This window comes from Salvelinus alpinus, chromosome 4 (assembly GCF_045679555.1).
Source record: "Salvelinus alpinus chromosome 4, SLU_Salpinus.1, whole genome shotgun sequence".
In the NCBI taxonomy this organism is placed as follows: Eukaryota; Metazoa; Chordata; class Actinopteri; order Salmoniformes; family Salmonidae; genus Salvelinus; species Salvelinus alpinus.
The window spans coordinates 26527405-26549993 of record NC_092089.1 but is presented as its reverse complement, the minus strand read 5'-3'; the positions used below and the strand labels follow the sequence as shown (position 1 = coordinate 26549993).

General features: G+C 42.2%; 3 protein-coding genes across 7 annotated transcripts in view; 1 reads left to right on the top strand and 2 right to left on the bottom strand.

Annotated features, from left to right (window-relative positions):
- The first annotated feature begins 3105 nt into the window (after positions 1 to 3105).
- LOC139573157 (sialic acid-binding Ig-like lectin 15) lies at positions 3106 to 4704 on the top strand. The gene is made up of 3 exons (XM_071396314.1): positions 3106 to 3201; positions 3598 to 3993; positions 4190 to 4704. The coding sequence occupies exons 1-3, from the start codon at positions 3147 to 3149 to the stop codon at positions 4609 to 4611; spliced, it is 873 nt and encodes a 290-aa protein (XP_071252415.1). The 5' UTR covers positions 3106 to 3146; the 3' UTR covers positions 4612 to 4704.
- Positions 4705 to 5167: 463 nt separating this feature from the next.
- Positions 5168 to 14811, bottom strand: LOC139573156 (IgGFc-binding protein). The gene is made up of 3 exons (XM_071396312.1): positions 10499 to 14811; positions 6297 to 7511; positions 5168 to 6150 (listed from the first exon to the last, which is right to left on the bottom strand). The coding sequence occupies exons 1-3, from the start codon at positions 10563 to 10565 to the stop codon at positions 5726 to 5728; spliced, it is 1707 nt and encodes a 568-aa protein (XP_071252413.1). The 5' UTR covers positions 10566 to 14811; the 3' UTR covers positions 5168 to 5725.
- A 3568-nt stretch (positions 14812 to 18379) lies between these two features.
- LOC139573154 (sodium bicarbonate cotransporter 3-like) overlaps positions 18380 to 22589 on the bottom strand; it is a 78397-nt gene continuing 74187 nt past the window's right edge. For 4 of the 5 annotated variants that reach the window (XM_071396310.1, XM_071396308.1, XM_071396311.1 and 1 more), the window contains one exon: positions 18380 to 22356. In XM_071396310.1, the coding sequence (XP_071252411.1) occupies positions 22275 to 22356 (82 nt within the window). In that variant the 3' untranslated portion in view covers positions 18380 to 22274. The remainder of the gene's footprint in view (positions 22357 to 22589) is intronic. The other variant, XR_011674549.1, reaches the window with a different exon arrangement.

Genomic DNA, 22589 nt, shown 5'->3' with positions numbered 1-22589 from the left:
GCTGACTGTGAAACAAGTATGAGGGCTTGGCTGAGCAGAAGTGCATTAAAAATGGAAGTGTATTATTTCTTTAGGTCTCTAATGTGAATTTAAGATATGTTTCCTGAGCCTCTTTACCTGGTATCTATTATAGAAAGCCTTAAGACTGGAACAATAGGGGACCTCTGTTTAGTCTAGTGAGAATTGAGCAATATACAGTAATATAGTCCTACAGCACCTTCAGACAGTATTCACACCATTTTACTTGTTCCACATTTTGATGTGTTACAGCCTGAATTTAAAATGGATTAAATTGAATACACAATACTCCATGATATCAAAGTGGAAGTATGTTTTTAGACATTTTTACAAATTACACTGAACAACAATATAAAACGCAATATATAAAGTGTTGGTCCCATGTTTCATGAGCTGAAATCAAAGATCCCAGAAATGTTCCATACTCACAAATTTGTTAACATCCCAGTTAGTGAACAGAGTGCCCCATGGTGGCGGTGGGGTTATGGTATGGGCAGGCATAAGCTATGGACGAAGAATACAATTGTATTTTATTGATGACAATTTGAATGCACAGAGATACCGTGATGAGATCCTGAGGCCCATTGTGGTGCCATTCATCCTCTGCCATCACCTCATGTTTCAGCATGATAGTGCACGGCCCCATGTTGCAAGGATCTGTACACAATTCCTGGAAGCTGAACATTTCTCCGTTCTTCCATGGCCTGCGTACTCACCTGACATGTCATCTATTGACCATGTTTGGGATGCTCTGGATCGACGTGTACGACAGCATGTTCCAGTTCCCCCCAATATCCAGTAACTTCGCACAGCCGTGGAAGAGGAGTGAGACAACATTCCACAGGCCACAATCAACAACCTGATCAACTCTATGTGAAGGAGATGTGTCATGCTGCATGAGGCAAGTGGTGGGCACACCAGATACTGACTGGTTTTCTGATCCACGCCCCTAGTTTTTATTTAAGGTATCTGTGACCAACAGATGCATACAGTATCTGTATTCCCAGTCATGTGAAATCCATAATTAGGGCTTAATGAATTTATTTCAAATTACCAATTCCCTTATATGAACTTTAATTCTGTAAAATCTTTGAAATTGCAGCATGTTGCATTTATATTTTTGTTCAGTATTTTTCTTTAAATGAAAAGCTGAAATATCTTGAGTCAATAAGTGTTCAATCCCTTTGTTATGACAAGACTAAATAAATTCAGGAGTAAAAATGTGATTTCTGAATGACTACCTGATCTCTACCCCACACATACAATTATCTGGAAGGTCACTCAGTTCAGCAGTGAATTTCAAACAGATTCAACCACAATGACCAGGGAGGTTTTCCAATGCCTTGCAAAGAAGGGCACCTATTGGTAGATGGGTATAAATAAAAAGCATGGTGAAGTTATTAATTACACTTTGGATGGTGTGCCAATACACCCAGTCACTACAAAATATACAGACATCCTTCCTAACTCAGTCGCCAGAGAGGAAGGAAACCGTTCATGGATTTCACCATGAGGCCAATGGTGATTTTAAAACAGTTAGAGTTTACATCAAATAAAATAAAATTGTATTGGTCACATACACATGTTTAGCAGATGTTATTGCAGGTGTAGCGAAATGCTTGTGTTCCTAGCTCCAACAGTGCAGTAGTATCTAAGAATTCACAACAATACACACAAATTGTTTTATTTTTATTTCACCTTTATTTAACCAGGTAGACCAGTTGAGAACAAGTTCCCATTTACAACTACAAATCTAAAAGTAAAAGAATGGAATTAAGAAATATATAAATATTAAGACGAGCAATGTCAGAGTGGCATAGACTAAAATAGAGCAGAATAGAATACAGTATATACATGTGAAATTAGTAAAGCAGTATGTATACATTAATAAAGTGACTAGTGTTCCATTATTAAAGTGGCCCGTAATTGGGAGTCCCATAGGGCGGCATACAATTGTCCCAGCGTCGTCCAGGTTTGGCCGGTGTAGGCCGTCATTGTAAATAAGAATGTGTTAACGGACTTGCCTAGTTAAATAAATGTGAACAAATAGATAATAATAAAATATGAGAAAACTATTTGATAGGAGAAAACTGAGGATGGATCAACAACATTGTAGTTACTCCTCAATACTAACCTAATTGACAGAGTGAAAAGGAAGCCTGTACACATTATAAATATTTCAAAACATGCATCCTGTTTGCAGTAAGGCACTAAAGTAAAACAGCAAAAAAATGTGGCAAAGAAATTGACTTTGTCCTGAATACAAAGTATTATGTTTGGGGAAAATCCAACACAACACATTACAGAGTACCACTCCTCATATTTTCAATCATGGTGGTGGCTGCATGATGTTACGAGGACAAGGAAGTTTATATGATAAAACAAAACGAAGAGAGTTAAACACAGGCAAAATCCTTTCTAAACTCCTTTCCACCGGACACGGTGAGTCAAATTCACCTTTCAGCAGGACAATAACCTAAAACACAAGACAAAATATACACTGGAGTTGCTTACCAAAACGACATTGAATGTTCCTGAGTGGCCTAGTTAAAGTTTTGACTTAAAAAATCTATGGCAAGACTTGAAAATGGCTGTCTAGCAATGATCAACAATCAACTTGACAGAACTTAAAGATTTAAATAAATACATACATGTGCACATATTGTTCAATCCAGGGGTGCAAAGCTCTTAGAAAGACTCAAACCCAGAAAAACTCACAGCTGTAATCGCTGCCAAAGGTGATTCGAACATATATTAACTCAGAGGCTTGAATACTTATCAAATCAAGATATATTAGTGTTTATTTATTTTTAGGAATACATTTTTTCCATAATTATTCTTCCACTTTGACATAGAGAATTTTGTGTCGATCGTTGACCAACAATTAAATTAAATCCAAGTTAATCCCACTTTGTAACACAACAAAATGTGGAAAAAGTCAAGGTTTATGAATAGTTTTTGTGTATAGGACAGTGTGTTAGATGAGGGAAATACGCTCTAGAATCTCATATGATCTGTACTGGAATGACTGGCAGCCACGGGACAGTGTCTGAGAAACAGTGAGTCAGGTGAGGTGACAAACATAGAATCCTCCCTGCATGCTCTATCCTTAACACAGCAGTCTCAGCATGGACACCCGGTCACTCTGCAGAATGGTGAATCTCCTATTGTGTTTCATGGAAGGTAAGTAAGCTACAGACGGACTCGCGACTACAGCATATCAAGTATTTGTCAGACAAACTGTGGGGTCACACTATTCAGAGGTATAATTTTGCACTGCTTTTTTCAGAAGCAAATGGAAAACAGAAAGCAAAGTTAGATCAAAGTGAACTTTTTTCTTCAAGTCTGTTAATCCTTCCTCATTTTCAAAGCATGGCGGATTTGGACACCACTATCAGATTGACATTTTGCTTACAGGAATATGGAACGATTCCAGTTTTCAAAATGTGTTTTTAAACCATAGTTGAAGTTTGATTAAACATACAAAGTTTGTATCACTATGCAATTTAAAGTATCATATATCAGCTCCAGTGCTCCATCTTTCCTGAGCGTTAATAGCATATATTATGACACATCCAGCCCTGGGCGCTGCTTCGAACGATGACGGCTGGTCCATGAAGGTTCAGGCGGAGGTGCGTGCCATGGAGGGCTACCCGGTGGTGCTGCCTTGCTCCTTCACCCACCCCCACCACACGCTGCACTCCTCCCTGCAGGTGGTGTGGCGGCTGGGCCACGGCCAGGGCTCTACGGTGCTCTACCACTGCTCCTCTCCCACTGGGGCCAGGACCTGCCAGCCAGGCCCCCAGCAGGACCAGCGTTATCGCCTGGAGGGGAACCCCCGAGAGCACGACCTCTCCTTGCGCATCAACAGCGCCGCCCTGCAGGACAACGGACGCTACTACTGCCGTGTGGAGGTCCCCGGACACGCACACGCCAGCTACGAGGATAAGATGGGCACACGGCTTAGAGTGGAGGGTAGGGGGATTCTGTATATGATGAGTACACTGTAGAATGTAGTACTACACAGTTTGTTTTAGACCTTGAAAGCGATCTAATGTCAACTCTGTATGGGTTTGTCTGTTTGTCTAATTGTAGATGGATTTATGCGTATTTCATGGATATGATTGTAATGATTTGGGGTGTCTGTGTTTGCCATGGCTTTCATGGTTAGCTGCCCCACGAATCCTGGGCCTGTCAGTGGAGGGCAGTGAGGAAGCTGGCTACAGGGCTCAGTGTCGTGTCCAGGGCTCTCCCCTACCTGACGTCCAGTGGCTGGGGCCTGACGAGCTCATGGAAGGCTCCGACATCTCTCCCCTCTCCCAGGAGTCCCTCGAGCAACATCACACCACCAGCCAGCTCCGGGATGTCCTCCCTGGGCAGCAGTACACATGTAGTGCCTCCAACCCCCTGGGGAAGGACCAGGCCACCCTGTACATGCTGCCCCCCAGGCAGGTGCAGGTCTCTGGGGAGGCCCCTCCGCTGCTGCTCCTGCTCTCCCTCTCCCTGGGGTTCAAGGTGCTCCTGCTGCTGGGGATGGTAGTCTGGCTGCCGCAGGGAGGAGGCCCAGCATGGCTCAGATGCTGGTTCAAATGATACACTGTTTGCATACGCATACACACTAATCCAAATGTTTTAACTTCTCATTCATTTTTCCATTTGTCTTCAATAAACAATACATTATGGACCTATTTGCATGTAATTAGAACCCACCTCATTCCCTACCAAGGGTTTATATGTAATGAAGAGTGTAAATCATTAGTTTATTGTTTATGAATCTAACTCATTGGTTGAAATGTTGTGATCATCTAACTATTTGTCAAGCCTCAAAATGGGGGCTACACACAAAACCGCTGTACATTTAAAGGTGAGGATGGTATTTTTTATTGTGGTTATGGTGGTTTAAAGAATACAGCACAAGCATAGCTTGTTTTACAAATATGCCACATTTAATGTCATTTAAGGTAATATAACAAGAAGCTGCCATGTGGGGAATAGTACTTTAGGTGTCTCGTTTGAGCAAGTCTTTATCTTGTTCTTGATACCATGTCTTGTTGAGGCGTTCTGACTGATTTCACATCTATGCTAATATGGCTAAAATGAGCTATCTAGCTAACCAATAACTGTAACAATGTATTTGAGAGACAAGTGCTCATTGTGCAAATGTATTTATTTTTTATAAACATTTGGAGATGAAATATAGTTTACATGTTGTCAATAGTCTAAGCCAACCACGTGTTTCGCCCCATAATTGCGCACGTGTCGGTTTTGCAGCTAAACAACCAACCAGTCTATAACATTTGCAAAAGGAAAACATTTATCTAGTTAACTCCTCAGTATTTCAATCCATATGTTACACCTTATCAAAGACTTTACACAAGACTACAGTAGATAAAAAAGATATGCCATGTTTCATAGATTTGATACAATCAGGGTTGGACCTGTAATATGAATAACAAGTAAAAACAGTCTTATTTGTCTAGAAGTCCTACATCAGAGACATCAGAATGACTTTATCCAGATATATGCCTCAACTCCACATATGGAAAAGAAACACCAGACAGTCAGTTTCAATCATTCTGGATTGAGACATACAGTATAGCTGTTTAGAGAATATATCTTATGAAATGCCCTTCACAAAGGGGCTTGAATCTAGTGAGTATAATGTATGAAGGGTCCTACAGAAAGGGCCGTGGTCAAGTATAGAGCTCTACTGAAGGGGGAAGTGTAGTGGCTCTCTGTAGCAGACAGCTGGGAGAGCTTCACAGCAGCTCTGGTCGCTCCAGGTATAGTTTCCCTGGGGATCCAGTGTCATCATGGCACACTGGCCCTGTATGGGGGTCCCTGGCTCATCCTGGGCCCAGTGGCTGAAGGACACAGCATCCTTGCTCAGCCAGTACCACTGTCCTGTCAGTGAGCTCCGACGGAGGCCTATCCACACCTGACCCTGCGTCTGTCCCTGAATCTGGGTCTCAGACTCCCTCAGTTTATTGGTCACTTGAAGTAGAAACTCTTCTGTGTTCAGGCTGACCAGACTGTAGCCCTGATCTTGGCAGTACTTCAGAGACTCGGGCCAGCCACCCTGCTCGTCCCCAAGTGTCACAACCTCTGGCCTCAGCAAACAGCCCTTAGAATCTGTGCATACAAACGAGCACGCACGCACACACACACACGAGAGAGCAATCAATATATTCCTATAAAAAAAACTGGCATACAACAGACATGAATGATATGCATAATTCACAGCAATACAACTCTATGAAACCTCTACAACACCATACCTGGATCTGTGCTGATGCTGGCAGCCGGATTCCCAAAAACCACACCGTTTGTCTCTCCCAAGTAGTAAGCAGCCATTTTGGAGGAACTATGCCAGATGACATGCTTCCTGTATTTTGTCCCAAAGTCAACGAGTGCCCAGGAGTACTCGGTCCCCATCATGGGAGTCCATGTGACATCCAGGGCTGTGTTCCCCTGATGCACCCCCTCTGTCTGGGCTGTGGGGGCCACTAACAGGGCCTGGTTCTTCATGGCATTGAGGGAGTGTAGGAGGTAGCAGGAGGAGAAGCTATGCGTTGGGATGAGGCTGAGTAGTAGGCCTGGCCTGTGGAGGGTCAGGGAGACAAGACTGGAGGTCTTGACCAGGGAGGAGCCACCAGGGAGGAAGGGATAGAAGGGCAGCTCGTGGGAAGACTGCAGTTGGAGGGGCTCTGTGGGGGGTTCGCTGAGTAAACTCACACTTTGGTTGGTCGTCAGCAGAAAGGTAGTTTCATTCAAAGCTCCATCCTCCAAAGAGGGGTGCACAAGGTATTCTGACCCCCACGCTGTGACGGGGTACAGAGGGATGAACAGAAAACTACAGGTGCAGTTAGTTGTGGCAGCGCATGGGTGGCTGTACAGAACCACCACAGGGTGGTCGGCCAACACGTGTGGCTCTGGCAGCAATCTATTGAGCCAGAGTTGAACCAGTTGGAAAGGCTGGAGTGAGACAGTCTCGTTCTCACCTGCTGGCCCTGAGATGGTGACCTTGTTAGTTTCTTTATTGTTTATGATGATGAGCCTAAACAAATGGTTCCCTGGGTCTATTTGAGGCTGAGGATGCTTCATCTCAGGTATAGGGGGGACATGGTACTCTGTACCCAAGCTCTCCACCGGTGGGACTACCGTGGTCTGGATGCTTTCACCTCTTTGGCTGATGGCAAGGACACTGATGTCGTTGTTGCTGGTCACATGGATTGTGTTGTTAGAGAACTTTGACCTCTTGAGTTCTGCCCTTATCCAACTTGCCTGAATCACAACTTCCTGTGCTGCATTCAGGTTCCTGGTATCTGTGGAACCCAGTTCCTTCATTTTCACAATTACCGTGGTGTCACTGTGTAGTGCTGTGATTACAATTCTGTTGTACGGCTGAGTGGGATGATAAAAGGCGATGTTCTCCGGGAACGCAGTGATGAACTCTTTGCCAAAGCTATTAGGAAAAGAGAGTGCTGTGGACGCTAAAGAGGGTAGAAACTGATAAAACAGCCATTTTCATATGCAAACAAAACAATTCTGCTCCAGGATAAGATTGTTTAATCAACAAAAATCCTCAAACATGTCAACAGACTTAAGAGTCTGTGTTCCATATTGTTTAACTAATAAAGGAAATTGGATTTTAGGTGACTATGTGCTGTTGATGACAGAGGTGGAGAACGCTCCAATACTACTAGTGTCATACCAGCAGAGGGGGACATACTACAGGCCTGATCAGCCTCTTTTCCTTTCATTCAACACAACAGGCGCATCTCAATAGTGTAAAGTGGCTTCCTCTCCTATTCTCCTTTCCTTCATCTCCAGTAATCTGAAAGGACAGGATGGGTGAAAGCTACAGTATCAGTCAAAAGTTTGGACACACCTACTGTACTCATTCAAGGGTTTATTTTCTACATTGTAGAATAATAGTGAAGACATCAAAACTATGAAAAAACACATATGGAATCATGAAGTAACCAAAAAAGTGTTAAACAAATCGAAATATTCTATATTTGAGATTCTTCGAAGTAGCCACCCTTCGCCTTGATGACAGCTTTGCACACTCTTGACATTCTCTCAACCAGCTTCATGAGGCAGTCACCTGGAATGCATTTCAATTAACAGGTGTGCTTCGTGGAATTTCTTTCCTTCTTAATGCGTTTTAGCCAATCAGTTGTGTTGTGACAAGGTAGGGATGGTATACAGAAGATAGCCCTATTTGGTAAAAGACCAAGTCCATATTATGGCAAGAACAGCTCAAATAAGCAAAGAGAAATGACAGTCCATCATTACTTTAAGACATGAAGGTCAGTCAATACGGAAAATTTCAATAACTTTGAAAGTTTCTTCAAGTGCAGTCGCAAAAACCATCAAGCGCTATGATGAAACTGGCTCTCATGAGGACCGCCACAGGAATGGAAGACCCAGAGTTACCTCTGCTGCAGAGGATAAGTTCCAGCCTCAGAAATTTCAGCCCAAATAAATGCTTCACAGAGTTCAAGTAAGACACATCAACTGCTCAGAGGAGAACACGTGAATCAGGCCTTCATGATCGAATTGCTACAAATAAACCACTACTAAAGGACACGAATAATAAGAAGAGACTTGCTTGGGGCAAGAAACATGAACAATGGACATTAGACTGGTGGAATTCTGACTAAAATAAAATAAAACTTTATTTTGTCATATGCGCCGAATACAACAGGAACCGTGAAATGCTTACTTACAAGCCCTTAACCAACAATGCAGTTCAAGAAAGAGTTAAGAAAACATTTACCAAATAAACTAAAGTAAAAAATAATACAAAGTAACAAAAGAAATAACGAGGCTATATACAGGGGGTACCGGTACCAAGGGGAGTGTCAATGTAAATTGTCTTGGTGGCCATTTGAATAATTGTTCAGCAGTCTTATGGCTTGAGAGGTAGAAGCTGTTAAGGAGCCTTTTGGTCCTAGACTTGGAGCTCCAGTACCGCTTGCCGTGCGGTAGCCGAGAGAACAGTCTATGACTTGGGTAACTGGAGTCTGACATTTTTTGGAGGCTTTCCTCTGACACCGCCTAGTATATAGGTCCTGGATGAAAGGAAGCTTGGCCCCAGTGATGTACTGGGCCGTACGCAATACCCTTTGTAGCGCCTAACGGTCAGATGCCGAGCAGTTGCCATACCAGGCGGTGATGCAACTGGTCAGGATGCTCTCAGTTGTGCAGCTGTAGAACGTTTTGACGATCCGGGGACCCATGGCAAATATTTTCAGTCCCCTGAGTGGGAAAAGGTGTTGTCGTGCCCTCTTCACAACTGTCTTGGTGTGCTTGGACCATGATAGTTCATTGGTGATGTGGACACCAAGTAACTTAACTCTCGACCCGCTCCACTTCAGCCCCATCAATGTTAATTGGGGCCTGTTCGGCCCGCCTATTCCTGTAGTCCACGATCAGCTCCTTTGTCTTGCTCACATTGAGGGAGAGGTTGTTGCCTCTGACCTCCTCCCTATAGGCTGTCTCATTCTGTTGGTAATCAGGCCTACCACTGTCGTGTCGTCAGCAAACGTAATGATGGTGTTGGAGTCGTGTTTGGCACGCAGTTGTGGGTGAACAGGGAGTACAGGAGGGGACTAAGTACGCACCCCTGAGGGGCTCCAGTGTTGAGGATCAGCGTGGCAGTGTTGATCAGCGTGGCAGTGTTGTTGCTTACCCTTACCACCTGAGGGTGGCCCATCAGGAAGTCCAGGATCCAGTTGCATAGGGAGGTGTTTAGTCCCAGGGTCCTTTGGTCTGATGAGTCCAAATTTGAGATTTTTGGTTCCAAACGCCATATCTTTGTGAGATGCAGAGTAGGTGAACAGATGCTCTCCGCATGTGTAGTTCCCACGGTGAAGCATTGAGGAGGAGGTTTGATGGTGTGGGGGTGCTTTGCTGGTGACACTGTCAGTGATTTATTTAGAATTCAAGGCACACTTAACGAGCATGGCTCGTTAAGCACTTGCTGAGCACTTGTTGGCTGCTTTTGGAAAAGCATTCCAAGTGAAGCTGGTTGAGAGAATGCCAAGAAGTCTGATGACTTCTTGGCAAAGGGTTGCTACTCTGAAGAATCTCAAATCTCAAATCTATTTTATAACACTTTTTTGGTTACTACATGATTCCATGTGCTATTTAATAGTTTTGATGTCTTCGCTATTATTCTACAATGTAGAAAATTGTAAAAATAAAGAAAAACCCTTGAATGAGTAGGTGTGTCCAAACTTTGGACTGGTACTGTATATTGACAGGATAGGTGAAAGCTATATGGTGAATGAATTTGCTTCCACCCTGTTCAGTCAGTTTTTCAAAGGAGACGAGGAGATGAATTTATTGAGATGAACCCAGTTTGTATTTTCTTCAGCATTTACAGCATCTCTAATGACAGCGTAACTTTGTAAAAGGTCATAAAACAGGTCACAGTCGTGTAGAGAGATACTGTATGGGATTGGTTCACCTGAGTCAAAGGCTGCCAGGACCAGGAGAATGACTGGCACCACTCCCATGGTTGTGACGAGGGCCATGGCCGCTAAAGCCAGACGGGAGCAGGGGTGGTGTCAGATGGGTCGTGGAGGTTGGCAGGTAACTGGGCTGTGAAGGCAAATATTTTTTACATTTGTTACAATTTCAGAAACATAGCAAAACAGTCCTGTCATCTAATATTTATGTGGCCGTTGGTTGTGGTTGTTTAGGTACTGTATGTTTAGGTAGCAGCTTTGGTTAGGCACACTGTGGGTTGTTTACATATCAACCAATTTCCCTTAGCCCAAATTTGACCATATGCTTTGGCAAAGACAACATTGGAAACAGGAGGCCTACAGGCCAACTCCTGTTGTTGCCATGGCAGGTCTGTGAGGACAGGAAGTCATTTGCATCTCTGACAGGTCCTGTCATTTGAGAAATGTGTGTAGCCAAAGTTGATGGATAAGGCTAGTTTCAACATAAATAGGCAATAGCAAAAATACTTTGAGTGAAAACGATTGAGCCTAAATCTGTGACAAGTGAATTCCAGCCTTACTCCTCAGACGATTATACAGATTTTTACTAAAGTTAATACAGTAAATACACCGAGTGTACAAAACATTAGGAACAACTTCCTTATATTGAATTGCACCCCCTTTGCCCTCAGAACAGCCTCATTTCATGGACTCTACAAGACGTTGAAAGCGTTCCACAGGGATGCTGGACTATGTTGATTACAACGCTTCCCACAGTTGTATCAATTTGGCTGGATGTCCTAGTACTTGTACACTGTGTATATTTGGGTATCTCCAATCGAGCAAAATCGTTTTAGTGGCCCCCCTTTTGATGGCGGAGAGAAACATGTACGCTTTAAAGTACATTTCCTGCAATTCTACACATGTTGCCATGTGGATGAGAGTTTTTTCTTTCTTCAGTTTTAAAGCTAATTTCATGCAGTTCTACACATTCTTACATGACTTATGCCATGTTAATGATATCTGAGTGAGAGTGACTAACAAAATCTATGGGGCCCCATGGCGGTCAGGACCCCTGAGAATGTGCCCTGCGTGCCCGGTTGGTATTCGGCCATGATGACTACAAGTTTAGATAACTGGCTAGACCAACTTTCCAATCTAGAATTGTTACCTGACGTGGCTAATTGAGTGACTCTCAGTGAATGACAAAACAAGTGAAAAACTGTTGATGCATAACCACATTTCAAGTTTGCACCTTGTGTATTCTACTATTCTAATCTCAACAGTAAATTGAGACCCCGACTGAGTTCGGGGCCCCTAAGCGCCCGCTTATGTTGCTTATGCCTAGAGCCGGCCTTGGGGATCTCTTCAGAAATACATTTTTCGTAAACACCACTCTTGTTCATTACTTTCCATGTATTAGCTTTAGTTGTTTTTTATATTTAAGCATTATTACAGATTTATACAGAATAATTATTTAATAAAATTGAGTTATTTAAAAAAGCAACTAACATTGGTATGCTACATTTGTAGAAGCTTAAAGTATCCTCTTACCTTGGGGCAGAAACACTCTCTTCACCTTCCCTCAGTTAACTGACTCTAGTTAGACTCTGTCTTGCTTTTTCCTTTGGAAACACTGACACATTTGACAGTCAAACTCTTGACATTTGACAACTCTTTGCATGGAAGCAGACAGAGGCCTGGAAGACTGGGATGTGAGGGTGAAAGGTGACAAAGGAAAGGTTAAGTAAATGGTCATAGCACCTGCACTATGACACATCCAATTCCATTTAATAGCTTTTTGCCATTACTACATGTCGGCACTCTGATGTTGAATTGTATATATCTTTAAAAGTAATGTTGAAATTCAGTTTTAAATGATTTTAAATGACTGAAAATGAAACGGAGTCGACCCCACTTCTTTAAAATGTTTGTAAAACATTGTCTGCATTGTGCATGGCACAACTGTCTTTTATGGCCTCTAGTCTACCAGGTTGAAGTATATTAAAGCAATAAGGCCCGAAGGGGGGTGTGGTAGATGGCCATTGGTAGTAATATGAAATAGAGGTCGAACGATGAATCGGCATGGCCGAATAATTAGGGCCAATTTCAAGTTTTCATAACAATCGGTAATCTGCATCACTGTCAAATGTGATTATGGCCGATTACATTGCATTCCACGAGGAAACAGCAAGGAGCCAAGGTAAGTTGCTAGCTAGCATTAAACTTACCTTATAAAAAAACAATCTTCACAATCACTAGTTAACTACACATGGTTGATGATATTACTAGGTTAACTAGCTTGCCCTGCGTTGTATATAATCAATGCGGCACCTGTTAATTTATCATCGAATCACAGCCTACTTTGTCAAACAGGTGATGTTTTAACAAAAGCGCATTCGCGAAAAAAGCACAATCATTGCAGAAATGTACCTAACCATAAACATCAATGCCTTTCTTAACTTCTTATGGCTGCAGGGGCAGTATTGAGTAGCTTGGATGAAAGGTGCACAGAGGTGCCCAGAGTAAACGGCCTGCTCCTCAGTCATAGTTGCTAATATATTCATATTATTATTAGTATTGGATAGAAAACACTCAGAAGTTTCTAAAACTGTTTGAATTATGTCTGAGTATAACAGAACTCATTTGGCAGGCAAAAACCTGAGAAAAAATCCAAACAGGAAGTGGAAATTCTGATGCTGGTAGATTTTCAACCAAGCTCCCATTGAAATCACAGCGAGATATGGATGAGTTTTCACTTCCTACGGCTTCCACTAGATGTCAACAGTCTGTAGAACTTTGTCTGATGACTCTACTGTGAAGGGGGGGCGGATGAGAGGAGAATTAGTCAGGCCTGCCATGAGGTGACCATTCTTTGACCATGCGCATTCACATGAGAGGGAGCTCCGTTCCATCGCTCATCTGAAGTCAATGTAATTCTCCGGTTGGAACGTTATTCAAGATTTATGTTAAAAGCATTATAAAGATTGATTCAATATATCGTTTGACATGTTTCTACGGACTGTTACGGAACTTTTGGACATGTCATCAGGTTTTAGTGAACGCGCTTCCCTGACGTTGGATTTGTATACCAAACACGCAACAAAATTGCTATTTGGACATAAATGATGGACATTACCGAAAAAAACGAACATTTCTTGTGGAAGTGGGAGTGCATTCCGACGAAGATCAGCAAAAGGTAAGTGAAGATTTATAATGCTTTTTATGAGTTTTGTTGACTGCACAATTTGGGCGGGTAACTGAATGGCTTGCTTTTGTGGCTGAACGCTGTTTTCAGATGATTGAATATTGTGTTTTGAAGTAAAGCTTTTTGAAATCTGACACAGCGGTTGCATTAAGAACAAGTGTATCTTTAATTCTATGTAAAACATGTATCTTTCATCAAAGTTTATGATGAGTATTTCTGTTATTTGACGTGGCTCTCTGCAATTTCTCCGGATATTTTGGAGGCATTTCTGAACATGGCGCCAATGTAAACAGAGGTTTTTGGATATAAATATGAACTTAATCGAACAAGACATATATGTATTGTGTAATATGAAGTCCTATGAGTGTCATCTGATGAAGATCATCAAAGGTTAGTGATTCATTTTATCTCTATTTGTGCTTTTTGTGACTCCTCTCTTTGGCTGGAAAAATGGCTGAATTTTTCTTTGAGTTGGTGGTGACCTAACATAATCGTTTGTGGTGCTTTCGCTGAAAAGCCTATTTGAAAATCGGACACTTTGGTGGGATTAACAAAAAGATTACCTTTAAAATGGTATGAGATACATGTATGTTTGAGGAATTTTAATTATGAGATTTCTGTTTGAATTTGGCACCCTGCACTTTCACTGGCTGTTGTCATATTGATCTCGTTAACGGGATTGCAGCCATAAGAAGTTTTAAAATCAATACACAGAACTATATATTTTTTAAACCTGCATATTTAGTTAAAATAAATTAATGTTAGCAGGCAATATTAACTAGGGAAATTGTGTCACTTCTCTTGCGTTTATTGCACGCAGAGTCAAGGTATATGCAACAGTTTGGGCCGCCTGGCTCGTTGCGAACTTATTTGCCAGAATTTTACATAATTATGACATAACATTGAAGGTTGTGTAATGTAACAGCAATATTTAGACTTATGGATGCCACCCGTTAGATAAAATATGGAACGTTTCCGTATTTCACTGAAATAATAAACTTTTTGTTTTCTAAATTATAGTTTCTGGACTTGACCATATTAATGCCCAAAGGCTCGTCTATGATTTGATAGCGCAGTCTGACTGAGCGGTGGTAGGCAGCAGCAGGCTCGTAAACATTCATTCAAACTCACTGCGTTTGTCAGCAGCTCTTAGCAATGCTTGACAGCGCTGTTTATGACTTCAAGCCTATCAACTCCTGAGATTGGGCTGGTAATACTAAAGTGCCTATTAGAACATCCAATAGTCAAAGGTATATGACATACAAATGGTATAGAGAGAAATAGTCGACGCGTCATAATTCCTATAATAACTACAACCTAAAACTTCTTAACTGGGAATATTGAACCATATGTGCACTTCCAACAATAACAAAGCAGACACCCTGCCACTGAGGGGGTGGGGCTGGATAAATGTTACCACTCAAATTCATGGAGAGAGCAATGGATACCAGTACTGACCATCCATGACATCAACATAAAAGTTTTACCATGTTTTGAGGCTATAACATGGTTACATTTATATTGTTTACTAAGGAATAAAACAAGCTTTCGGGTTCTGATGGGGAACATCAACTGAACTAAGCTCAAAGTATTTATAAGTTATATTCTTCAAGACTCAATGGATACATTTAAAAGTAAAACATTTAAAATAATAAAATGATGAATGCCACGTTCAAAACAGGGAACTCTGGGGATTTTTTTTTCTCCGACGGGGAAATATCGATTTGAAAGGTCATCCAACTTGGAATTCCAACTTGGGAACTAGGGCCACTTTCTAGAGCGCCAACTTTCCGACCTGAAGATTACTGACGTCATGATTTGACCTCGTATTTTTCTGAGGCATTTATAAGTTACAGTGCATTCAGATCCCTTAACTTTTTACACATTTTGTTAGACTTATTCTAAAATTGATTCAATGTTTTAATCCATAATGACAAAGCGATAAGTTTTGTAGACATTTTTGCAAATGTATTAAAAATAAACAAATACCTTATTTACGTAAGTATTTAGACCCTTTACTATGAGACTCAAAATTGAGCTCAGGTGCATCCTGTTTCCATTAATCATCCTTTAGATGTTTCTACAACTTGGAGTCCACCTGTGATACTGTAAATTCAATGAATTAGACATGATTTGGAAAGGCACACACACACCTGTCTATATAAATGTCCCACAGTTGACTGTGCATGTCAGAGCAAAAACCAAGCCATGAGGTCGAAGGAATTGTCCCTAGAGCTTCGAGACAGGATTATGTCGATGTACAGATCTGGGGAAGGGTACCAAAACATTTCTGCAGCATTGAAGTTCCCCAAGAACACAGTGGCATCTATCATTCTTAAATGGAAGAAGTTTGGAACCACCAAGACTCTTCCTAGAGCTGGCCGCCAGACCAAACTGAGCAATCAGGGGAGAAGGGCCTTGTTCAGGGAGGTGACCAAGAACCCGGTGGTGACTCTGATAGAGCTCTAGAGTTCCTCTGTGGAGATTTGAGAACCTTCCAGAAGGACAACCATTTCTGCAGCACTCCACCAATCAGGCCTTTAAGGTAGAGTGGCCAGACAGAAGACACTCCTCAGTAAGAGGCATGACAGTCCGCTTGGAGTTTGACAAAAGGCACCTAAAGGAGTCCGACTATGAGAAACAAGATTCTCTGGTCTAATGAAGCGTCACGTCTGGAGGAAACCAGGCACCGCTCATCACCTGGCCAATACCAATCCTTACAGTGAAGCATGGTGGTGGCAGCATCATGCTGTGGCGATGCTTTTCAGCAGGAGGGACTGAGAGACTAGTCACAATTGAGGGAAAGATTAACAGAACAAAGTACAGAGAGATCCTTGATGAAAACCTGCTCCAGAGTGCTCAGGACCTCAGAATGGGGTGAAGGTTCACCTTACAACAGGACAATGACCCTAGGCACACAACCAAGACAATGCAAATCAAATCAAAGTTTATTTGTCACGTGCGCCAAATACAACAGGTGTTACAGTGAAAATCACCTTACAGTGAAATGCTTACTTACAGGCTCTAACCAATAGTGCAAAAAAGGTGTTAGGTGAACAACAGGTAAATAAAGAAATAAAACAACAGTAAAAAGACAGGCTATATACAGTAGCGAGGCTATAAAAGTAGCGAGGCTACATACAGACACCGGTTAGTCAGGGTGATTGAGGTAGTATGTATATGTAGATATGGTTAAAGTGACTATGCATATATGATGACCTGAGTAGCAGTAGTGTAAAAGAGGGGTTGGCGGGTGGTGGGTGGCGGGACACAATGCAGATAGCCCAGTTAGCCAATGTGCGGGAGCACTGGTTGGTTGGGCCAATTGAGGTAATATGTACATGAATGTATAGTTAAAGTGACTATGCATATATGACAGAGAGTAGCAGCAGCATAAAAAGAGGGGTTGGGGGGGGCACACAATGGAAATAGTCCAGGTAGACATTTGATTACCTGCTCAGGAGTCTTATGGCTTGGGGGTAAAAACTGTTGAGAAGCCTTTTTGTCCTAGACTTGGCACTCCGGTACCACTTGCCATGCGGTAGTAGAGAGAACAGTCTATGACTGGGGTGGCTGGGGTCTTTGACATTTTTTAGGGCCTTCCTCTGACACCGCCTGGTGTAGAGGTCCTGGATGGCAGGCAGCTTAGCCCCAGTGATGTACTGGGCCGTACGCACTACCCTCTGTAGTGCCTTGCGGTCAGAGGCCGAGCAATTGCCGTACCAGGCAGTGATGCAACCGGTCAGGATGCTCTCGATGTTGCAGCTGTAGAACCTTTTGAGGATCTCAGGACCCATGCCAAATCTTTTTAGTTTCCTGAGGGGGAATAGGCTTTGTCGTGCCCTCTTCACAACTGTCTTGGTGTGTTTGGACCATTCTAGTTTGTTGTTGATGTGGACACCGAGGAACTTGAAGCTCTCAACCTGCTCCACTACAGTCCCGTCGATGAGAATGGGGGCGTGCTCGGTCCTCCTTTCCCTGTGGTGAAGTGGCTTCGGGACAAGAGTGGCTTCGGGACAAGTCTCAAGGTCCTTGAGTGGCCCAGCCAGAGTCTGGATTTGAACCCGATCGAACATCTCTGGAGACCTGAAAATAGCTGTGCAGCAACGCTCCTCATCCAACTTGACAGAGCTTGAGAAGAATGGGAGAAACTCCCCAAATACATGTGTACCAAGCTTGTAGCGTCATACCCAAGAAGACTCGAGGCTGTAATTGCTGCCAAAGGTGCTTCAACAAAGTACTGAGTCAAGGGTCTGAGTAGCAGCAGCTTTTGTAAAATGTGATTCGTTTTTTAAAATTGGTAATACATTTGCAAACATTTCTAAACCTGTTTTTGCATTGTCATTATGGGGCATTGTGTGTAGATTGATGAGGGAAAAAACTATTTAATCCATTTTAGAATAAGGCTGTAAAATGTAACAAAATGTAGAAAAAGTCAAGGGGTCTGAATACTTTCTGAATGCACTGTATATTCAAGACTCAATAGATATTAATTTAAAAAGTCTAAAAATTGATAAAGCAACAGCAGATTGCCCCTTTAAATCAAAATAGTGACTTTCAGTCTGTAGCGTGAGCTGTATGTTTTGTATGCATTTTAGTGTACTAGCAGATCAGTGATACAATACTACTTCTGTTCATCACCAAGCAATGTAGCTACAACAACTTGTCAAAGATTGAGGCCAACCAATACAGCTACAATGTAGTAACCTTTATTGCTTTCCTTCAACAACTTCATTTCCATTACAAAAAAATGTAATCGTTCATTTGCGTTATCCCCCGGTTCCCGCCATCCCAACCTCATAGGAATAGTACAGATACCATTCATTGTACAGTTTAAGAACAATTAATTAAAAACTTCACTGATATCAAACCTAATGGCAACATGAGGCCAATCCAATCCACTTTATAGGGGACTGAAATGTCTAGTCACACGGTGCTGAAAGATTGCCTGTCCTCAGTGATTGTCACTGGTTTAGGAGTTTCACATAGCAGTACTATGACAGTTTATTCTGTGTTGTATTGTTGTACTGCGTAGGGAAGATAGTGAGAAAAAGGCACCTTGGACTGCTCTTAACAAGCTCCCCAGTAGGCCACGTTTCCTAGTCCCAGCCTGCTTAAGTACTCAACTACCAAGAGATAATGCACACCAAGGCAGCGCCAATGATGGGAAAAAGTACCCAAATCTCATACTTCAGTAAAAGTAAAGTTACCTTAATAGAAAATGACTCAAGTAAAAGTCACCCAGTAAAATACTACTTGAGTAAAAGTCAAAATGTTGGTTTTAAAATATACCTAAGTATCAAAAGTAAATGTAATTGCTAAAATATACTTAAGTATCAAAGCAAAAGTAAGACTAATTTAAAATTCCTTATATTAAGTAAACCAGACGGTACAATTCTTGTTTTTTAAATTTACGGATAGCCAGGGCACACTCCAACACTCAGACATCATTTACAAATTAAGAATGTGTTTAGTGAGTCCGCCAGAGCAGAGGCAGTAGGCATGTTCTCTTGATAAGTGTGAATTGAACCCTTTTCTGTCCTGCTAAGCATTCAAAATGTAACAAGTACTTTTGGGTGTCAGGGAAAATGTATGGAGTAAGAAGTACATTATTTTCTTTAGGAATGTAGTGAAGTAAAAGTTGTAAAAAATATAACTAGTAAAGAAAAGTACAGATACCCCAAAAAATGACTTAAGTAATATTTAAAAGTCTTTTTACACCACTGGTAGCACAAAGTCAGAAGGAACAAGAACGTACGACGATCCCAACATTCATACTTATGGGGCCCATCATTGACCCAGAGGGCAAAGCAGCTGTTAAAACAGATGCACTTTTTCTTGAAATGACTTTTTGTTTTCATCAAGGTGTTCAGATGGAAGCAGTCAGTTATTGAACTTGAGGAGTCTCCTCTTTATTGAAGTCAAAACAAATTCTTGCCCCAATGTTTCATAACCTTCATTCCATATTTGTATAACACTATAGATTTAAATAAAACTAATTTAATCACATAATTCAAACTCATGAATTAAACTCAATCACAGAGCCATGAACAGCAGACTGATGCCTTTCCCAGTAGGACTCCTGTAACAGTATACATATTGGATAATCAACCAAAAGCATTGCTATTCATTAACACTAAATCCACCGGACAAAATTACTTAAGATCTTTTTTTTCTTTTTTACAAAACAGCCTACAACAGAATAGCCAATAAAAGAAGAGCACAGAGAAACCCACCTATCACAGTGTTGTCCAGTGTCAAATAGGAAAAAAGGGTTTACAGCTGAAAGGGAGGGGCAGAGAAACACACAGCAACATCTTCTAGCAACACTAGTGGATTGACAATGAGGGAGTCAGTCAGTGAGCAACAGAGTGAAAGTGAGAGACAACACAGAGAGAGAGAGGGGGAGAGAGACAACACAGAGAGAGAGGGGGAGAGAGACAACACAGAGAGAGAGAGGGGGAGAGACAACACAGAGAGAGACAACACAGAGAGAGAGGGGGAGAGAGAGAGGGGGAGAGAGACAAACACAGAGAGAGAGAGGGGGAGAGAGACAACACAGAGAGAGGGGGAGAGAGACAACACAGAGGGAGAGGCCGAGAGAGAGACAACACAGAGAGAGAGGGGGAGAGAGACAACACAGAGGGAGAGGCCGAGAGAGAGACAACACAGAGAGAGAGGGGGAGAGAGAGAGGGGGAGAGAGACAACACAGAGAGAGGGGGAGAGAGACAACACACAGAGAGAGAGAGGGGGAGAGAGACAACACAGAGAGAGGGGGAGAGAGACAACACAGAGGGAGGGGGAGAGAGACAACACAGAGGGAGAGGCCGAGAGAGAGACAACACAGAGGGAGAGGCAGGGAGAGAGAGGGAGAGGCAGGGAGAAAGAGAGAGAAAGAAAGAGACTGACAGAGAGACGGTGAGAGAAAGAGACAAGGGCCTCATTGAGCCCATTGGTTCCTGAGACTGATCTAAATAGATACATGTGTATAAAAAGGTACATATAGCCTGCCCACCCCTCTCGTTGTGCGGCAGGCGTATCTAAAGTGCACAGATATAAAGACAGGAAATAAAGAACATTAATTACCGGCCAGCAACAAACAACGACACTGCCCCCTCCTCCGCCCCCTCCCAAACTCTGCAACGTTGACCAATTCAAAATAAATTAAATGCATTACATTTTGTAATGATATAGATAATAACAATGATAAAAAAAATATATATATAGACAATCTAAAATATATACCCCATAACAGAAAATATTCCATTGAATGTAAACCGTTTAAATGGATAAAAGTGGGTTCCCCTCGTCATCATAACCAAGGGGAGGCTACAGCTCTGGTAAGACCTCCTTGGTGCAGGTGCACTACACTAGATTAAACCCAGGCTACCACAGCCATGTACAGTAACACTATTGAACAGCTTTAAACCTGCCCTGAAGAAGGCATCAGTTTTAGAAACCTCTATAGACTTACTCTATACATATTTTCTTCCTTTCAAGTCCACCATTATGTATGTATGGACATGGACACACCATTACTCCAAAATAACAAGACCGCTCAATCGAGAAATGTGTTTTTGAAACTTCATCTTATTATAGTCCGTTTCCAATTTGGGATTGTTTAAGATTAGTAAGAGATGTTTGCCAATTAATTCAAGAAATATTCTGCAAATTATGGGCTATGCTGTGGTCTGTCATGTTCACTTTGACAGAACATCTTCAGCCTTTCAACCTACTGTGACTGATAATCTGAATCAACAGCACATCGTACACATGACTCTGATATTGTGAAAAGCCATCTTAAGCTGCTCTTAAGTTTCTTACACTTGTACACACACCCGAGTGCCCACACACCCGAGTGCCCACACACCCGAGTGCCCACACACCCGAGTGCCCACACACCCACCATTAAATCTAATATGTGCTCTAACTGTATTTGGATCTTTTGTTGAGCGTCACCTGCTTTCTCAAACAGAAAGTGTCTATTGTTCAGAGTGAGCCAGATAGAGTGCTGTGAGTAGTAGCCGTCGCTGTGGTCAACCCACCCGGGGTGCTTGGACTGCTGTTAGGCCTACTGCTTCCTATGAACCACCTGGGGACAGTCTTGTTTGAAATGCTTACAGCAACTCTTCTAATATAATGCACTAAGGGCCATAGAGGCCACTACATGCATTCATAATGCATTGCCCTCGAACTGTTACGAGGACAGACTGTACACCATATCACAGAGACAGACTATGGACATGTTGGTAAAAAGCCTGATGAAAGTCATTCCAAGAAGACCAAGTGGTTCCTTAAAAAAGGCACACCTGAATCTAAAGTTAATGTTTTTTCACCTTAAAACGATGATCAAATTAAAGGACAAATTCCCCTCGTACTAATTTCACAATAAGAACTAAAGAAACATGGCTAAGTAGAAGTGGTTGTGTCTTTGTGTGCCCCCTTGGCATTGGTATGGTAGCAGCTGTTAGGGCAACGGACAGGGCCATGAAGGACACGCCCCTGCTGTGTGGGAGGACAGGAGGACAACGCCACCTGGTGGGCTAGGGGCTGACGTGGCACTCTCCCTGCTCCTCCCGTCCCTCCCTCATAAGGAGGTCTCAGCATCCCCATACTTCTCCCCCTGGTCATTCTCCAAGTTTATCTTCACACAGGAAACCTTCGCCTGGCTGGGAAAAGAGAATAACACCATCGTCATCACCACCACCGAAATTAAGTTCATTCATTGAAAAATGATAATTATATTTAAATATAGCTGTTTACAATTAATGAATTAAACTTGAATTTCATTAAGTTAAATCCTCCAAACTCATTCAACAAATGATAACCCAATATGAACCCACTCACCACCCATTTGCCACACAACGTGCAATGTTGCAAAATGTTTAAATGCAACATTGCA

Coding starts and splice junctions, on each gene's coding strand:
- LOC139573157 (XM_071396314.1), top strand. CDS start 3,147: ATGGACACCCGGTCACTCTGCAGAATGGTGAATCTCCTATTGTGTTTC. Junction 3,202..3,597: donor CCTATTGTGTTTCATGGAAG/GTAAGTAAGCTA, acceptor TGACACATCCAG/CCCTGGGCGCTGCTTCGAAC. Junction 3,994..4,189: donor CACACGGCTTAGAGTGGAGG/GTAGGGGGATTC, acceptor TTTCATGGTTAG/CTGCCCCACGAATCCTGGGC.
- LOC139573156 (XM_071396312.1), bottom strand. CDS start 10,565: ATGGCCCTCGTCACAACCATGGGAGTGGTGCCAGTCATTCTCCTGGTC. Junction 7,512..10,498: donor CCTGGCAGCCTTTGACTCAG/GTGAACCAATCC, acceptor TACCCTCTTTAG/CGTCCACAGCACTCTCTTTT. Junction 6,151..6,296: donor CAGCATCAGCACAGATCCAG/GTATGGTGTTGT, acceptor TTGTATGCACAG/ATTCTAAGGGCTGTTTGCTG.